The 6000-nt window shown below is 38.5% G+C and overlaps 1 protein-coding gene across 16 annotated transcripts in view; it reads right to left on the bottom strand.

Annotated features, from left to right (window-relative positions):
• Positions 1-6000, bottom strand: part of ppfibp2b (PPFIA binding protein 2b) — a 67225-nt gene that overhangs the window by 19776 nt on the left and 41449 nt on the right. For 11 of the 16 annotated variants that reach the window (XM_016674527.1, XM_016674532.1, XM_016674530.1 and 8 more), the window contains 2 exons: positions 1866-2078; positions 479-571 (listed from right to left, as the gene is read on the bottom strand). In XM_016674527.1, the coding sequence (XP_016530013.1) occupies positions 479-571; positions 1866-2078 (306 nt within the window). The remainder of the gene's footprint in view (positions 1-478; positions 572-1865; positions 2079-6000) is intronic. The other 5 variants (XM_016674535.1, XM_016674537.1, XM_016674538.1 and 2 more) reach the window with 1 other exon arrangement.

Raw genomic sequence — 6000 nt, 5'->3', positions numbered from 1 at the left:
TGTTTAACTGTTTACTATCGATATTTTAAAAACTGCCCTGGTTTAAAAAAATACTTAATCTTCAGATCTAATTAAACATTAAAGGAAAAGTATAAATATATGATAAATATACATAATAATAAATATAAAAGCACACTCTACCACATGTGCTTATATTCTAACAAAACCCGGGTTTTGAAAGTTTATTAGTGAAGACAAGAAACTTCTAGTCTCTGTTGTTTGTGTTTTCGGGAAAACGTCCCATCTCCTTCAACTACTCCTGCAGTTTACTTCAAGCTGTATTAGCCTCCTTTGCGATAAATGATAAAGATCTGATATAATGAAACAATATAAGCCCCACAGCTGATTTCCCTTCTGAATCATACTGGCACTAACACAAAGAGAACATCTGTTTCTTCTTCTGCACATTTCTGTGGTAAAACAAACCACATGTGACATGTGCATCCACGTGTGAGCAGAGCGAATCAACTCTGTGTACCTTGGTGGCCCTGAGTTTCCTCTCGTACTGGCTCTTTTCTCCCTCCAGCTCCTGCACTTTGCTCGTCAGCTGCTTGACTTCATGAAGCAAATCCTGCAAACAAACCAAACACATTAGTATTTTTAGAAGGTTAAACGATAGATTTATCAATTTGTCCAAGTTTTTTTGGAGGGTTTTTTTTCCCGCAAGGTTTCAGAATGGGCTGTATGCATGCTAACATGAATGGGACTGGAGTCATCAGCCTTATGTGCAGTTATAAAAAGGTTTCCAGGGCTGTACAGTGCTCTGGTTAATATGGGGAAACATGATCCTCCTGAAAACAGACACCACAACGTGCAGTTATCAGCAGCCAGGGAAAGAATAAACCCCCCCCAAAAAAAAACATGACCGGAAGGCGTCCAGGTTGCACATCTGCCCGCTGACCATTATCACTGTATGAGGGAAACTTTGTAAAGCCATAATTATCATTACATGACCCATCCACCTGGTCAGAGTAGGAGGAAGCAGACATAAACTTTGTTAGTAACCAGAGCAATAATGATCATGCAAACAAACAAACCACATCCGATCCAACAAAAACATAACACTGACCCAAAATCTTGAAGAGATTTATGAAAGAAAAACTCGTTTTAGGTGAAAATGTCTTCCAAATGTTTCAGTTATTTAAGGAGCAAAAGCAGAAGGAGATTGCTGAGGCTCTACCGTCAGTCAGAGTTGCAGCAACCTGTACGCTTATTGGCAGCGACGGTCAAAATGTGTAAAATGGGATAAAATGAATGAATCTTATTGTAGAAAACATATTCTCTCATCAAATAATGTGGACATTTAAAGATTTATTCAGTTCAAAAAATGAAACTGACCTAAAGCCGTAATTATCATTACATGACTAAAAAATTAGACAATTATGGAAAAAAAAATAAAAAATCAAGATGCAAGACTCTAACAATATTCCCAGGGCCTTCAGAAGAGAACCAGGCCCACAGCAACATAGATTTATTTTACACATCTTGAACAGTGCCACCCACTGCCATTTGTGGTGGTAGGCACTACACATGCCTCAATTTTTGAAGCACTTATTGGACTGTAGCTCCTCAGATGAATGAATGATGAAGCATTTGGAAAACTAACCGAAAGTTTTGATTTCTGCCAAAACCACAGCAGAGCGTCACCCCAACATCCTGAGGGCCACATACAGATGCTCCACTCCACACACACACACACACACACACGCACACACACACACAACAAGAGAGGTTGTTAGTTTGATTCTGTGGAAATGTCCAAATACCAGCAGAGTTTTGCAGACTAGTTAAGAGGGGAGAGGAGAAGAGAAGGAAAAATGGTGGAAGTATTGTAAGAGGAGTTCTTCCATCATCAGTTTCCATACATGCACAGTCTGTCTTTCTCCACTGTGTTTCAGCGAAGCAGAGCTCGGGTTTGACCCAGCATTAGGATCGGCGCTCTGAACTGGGTTGCCACTTGGGTCCCCCTGTTGGGCTTCCTTCTCCTCAAGGGCCCGTTTCTCCTGGATGCGAGTGCTGATCTCCTCCTGAAACTTGCACATCTGCTCCTGGAGCTCACTGATGAGATTTACCACACACTGGCAGGGATGGAGGATAAATGAGAAGAGGCAGACGATGTCAAACGGAGAGATGTAAGGAGAGGGAAAGAGAAATACACTGAAGTTAGATGCAACGATAGGAAGAAAAAAAAAAGAGAAGATGATCATTGGATAACTTGTTTCTTAATTTAGTCTGCAGATGGAAATAGTTCTTCTAATGTCTTGAAGTCCCCTGGCTGTGGATTGAAATGCAATTTTAAAGAACAGCAAGCATAATAAACAGAAAAAAGCCACACAAAACATCTATTTGACCGAGGGGAAAAGAAAAAGTCCAAATTGTGGTTGTAACAATGAATAAGTCAGCCTTGGCTCAGACTGAGGCTAGGCATCTTTTCTCACCATCTCACATTGCTGAAATAGTGTGGCACACAGATACATGTTCAAATATGTAAACTGAACACGCGCCAGGCTTTGTGTTCCACTTCCCCACAGGTGCCATGTGACGACTGACAGGAAAGGAGGGGATGAGCTTGCCGATAGGTTATTCTGGGGTCAGTGGTAGAAGCAGAGGGTCCAGGTAAGTTTGGAGAGTCGAGATAAGAAACATGGTTTAAATGGGAGATTGACACACTTAGCGAGTTGATAATTCACTGTTAAGAGGGCTGTGCTACGCTAATTCACAGTCCTACTGTGCAAAAGTTATGACCTTCTTCATTTTCCTTCTCTAAAGGATCAAGTGACGGTAGAGCAAACAAACTAATAAATAAATTTAAAAAAGCAATGACCTGAGTTAACGATGCATTTTTCCTCTGCTGATCATCCACTGTATGCAAAGCGTTAAGCTGTAAGGTGGGAATGACCTTGTGCATGCAAAAACACAGATTTCTGTCTCAGTATACTTTGATTGATTTTTTTTTTATTCAATAAATTCAATGCATTTGTAACATGCTGCTTGTAAAGTGCAAAAATACCAAGATGAAAATTGGTTATTGGTTTAGTTGGACACAAAACTAATTTATTAAAAAAACAAACAAAAAAACTAGCCAAGTTGATTTTTTTTTAAATGTAACTTAACAATAAGTAAATATAACTGGGTTTTTTAACTATATGAGAGGAAAATCAATTTCCATGTTTGTTTTTTTTTTAATTATTATTTTTAACAGTTATTTAACCCAGTGGTAGGATTTTTCTTTGTGGTTTGCTACATCACTTTTTGTAGGGAAAATTAGAAATGAATATTTTCAGGGATTAAAGGTTGCGCTAAATTAAATAAAGTGTACCACAGTGTGCAAGAGTGGTGTAAATTAAGGGTACATTTATCATATTAGAGTTAAGCTTGTAAGCCAGAAAGGTTCTAAAACCCATTAATCCTTTGACTTAAGGATAATTTTTCCAACTTAAAAGTCAAAGGTAAGAAAATTACAAAACAAAAATAAAAATATTTTTCTGAAAATCATCATTGGACTGAAAAAAAGAGTGAAAAAGCAGCTAAACAACAAAGAAAAACACTGGAAAAACCTTGAGAAATCCTGTCTATTTCTGAAAACCACTTTAAAATATTACAAGCAAGTCTGGTTGTGTGGAAGCAAAATCTAAGTTATATAAATTAATCAATTTCCAGCTATTTTTAGTCGAAGCAGAACAATAGTCATCTCCAAGATGGGTCTTTTTTTGTCCCCCATATCTTCCAAAGTTTAGATCCACAAGAATGAGCAAGACTAGATGAGAAGATAGAAACAGAGAGCGATAAAAACAAAAGCAGTGAGGGAAACAAAAAAACACACATATCCCTTGTTTTATACAAAATAACTTGATAAATGCTTTCCCAGAAAAACAGCCTCATCTCACAGTCATGTAAAATCTTTTAGAACCTGTTGCATAACCTGAAAAATGCACCATCAAACTAAACGCGTCATTCCCAGGCGATCGTCGGTTGGCTGTAAGGTTTTTTGTTTTTTGTTTTTCCTGTGTCGTACTGGTGTAGTTTCCTGAGGTGAAAGTGTTTTACCCCCAGGAATGCTCAGAATGGATGCCTGTCATTCCTCCTGACAGCTCACTGGAGCCTTGCAGCTGTTACAAAGCGCACGCACAAACACGCATCATCACTTTTACTATTCCAGCTCCCATCTCTCCAACAAAAGCTAAAGACCACAGCTTTGTAGAAGAGTCATTGGCTATGAGCGTCTTGGGACCTTTCGCCACACAGCGAATATTTAATAAGCAAAATATTTAAAAGGATACATTCTTCAGAGTGGTGCTTTGTGGAGTTGGTCCCAGCTGTCAGTATCTTACACCCTGCAGCAGTTCGTCTACTTTGTTGTCTTAACTGTTTGGACACATCACAGTGTGTCCAAACCTGTCCATTTACAAGTACTGCAAGTTTATGAAAAAAGCAACAAAAGCTGAGGTCCAAGTCTCTAAGGCAGTTCCTTTATGTACTAATGGTGTGAATCAAAATGGATCAAATAAAATGTTTTTGTTTTAGTGTGGGGAAGCTACTGACTGCTTGGAGCCTCTACACAAAACCTACTTCAACCAATCAGAACCATCTAACAAGCAAAAATAAATAAAGGAGAATTAGTAATCCCAACCATGTACATTCTTAGTAACTTACACATGCAAAACAGAGGCGAAGGGGCAATGTGTGTCTGGTTGGTAACCTCACTCAAACACTCATCAGCTCTGCACTTCTCTTTGACAAACTCAAAGGCAAACAGTTGACTCATAATTCCACCCAAATTCTCGTATACGACACAGAAACCACAGTGAAGACCTGCAAAACCTGGCCTGAGAAATGCTACGTTAAAAGGATTAGCTCGCTTTCCGCTTGTGTTGATTCATGGTTGTAAACAGGAGGTTAAAGATTAACATAGTTACTTAAGATAATTAGGTAATTCAAACAGCAAAAAAACTAAATAGTCTATTTTTTGTCAACCAGTAGGATATAGTCTGAAAATTAGCTCCAAGTAGCTACCAGAATAGAACTATTGACTAGGAGATGGAAATAAAGATATGACGTAGAGAAAGAAACTGAAAATAGCTCAGCTCTTCATCTTCTTTTCTGAGAGAAACTTGTGTTAACATTATAAATGTCTCTTGTAGCGTCTGATCACACCGTGGATCACTTACAGAACAAAACAGATGGCAGTTTTAGGCAACAGGATTTGTATTGCAAATATTTTTCCTGGTAACGATGCATGTCTTATAGGACAGGTTTGTTTTAACAGCACATCCTTTCCATTCTGAGTTTTTTTTTCTGTTTTTAATCATCATGTTACCTCCCACTTGCTGCTTCCTCCTCCCCATCTGATGCTTATCACTTTCCATCAACATATTACTGGCCTCTGCACATCTAGAATGCTGTATCAAGTTTATTCAGGAGAAGCACAGCCTTTCTTAATGCCAAGCCCCACAAGAGCATTCTCAGGATCTGCTGTGCCAGTGGGGAGCAGCTTAGTGTCAAAAGACACAAATTGCACACAAAGAAAATAACTATCACAAAAAAAGACATCTCAACAGATAAGGCTGGAACACATGCATTTGAGCGTTATTATTTGAGACCCATGAAGGTCTTAATGGGATTGTTTCTACCTTCAGCGGAGCAGAAACTTGCTGCTAAGCTGAATAGAAACTCTGATTCAGAGACACACTGCACGCAACCTTTCGCTTTCTAAGAATTACATCATCTCAACAGGTTTTAATGCAACTGCTGTGGCTCTTTGAATACGATGCAGTTTTAAATTATCCCTTATATTTTCCCAACCTACTGTATTGAATCTTATAAAACCATAAATGGCGATGGCATGTGGCGCTCTCGGTTATTTTTCAGCCTAACTTTAGAATGATGTCAAAGCTTTCTTTGCACATTATATAACTGAGCTTTGTCCATTAGAAATAAATCAGATAACACAGGGAATTAAACTCCTCTTGCAGGGAGCATTTTAATCACATTGCAGTCTTG

Source organism: Poecilia formosa, unplaced genomic scaffold (genome assembly GCF_000485575.1).
Source record: "Poecilia formosa unplaced genomic scaffold, Poecilia_formosa-5.1.2 Scaffold97, whole genome shotgun sequence".
Taxonomy (NCBI): domain Eukaryota; kingdom Metazoa; phylum Chordata; class Actinopteri; order Cyprinodontiformes; family Poeciliidae; genus Poecilia; species Poecilia formosa.
Note: the sequence above shows the minus strand (reverse complement) of the source record. Positions and strands in the feature narration are given on the sequence as shown.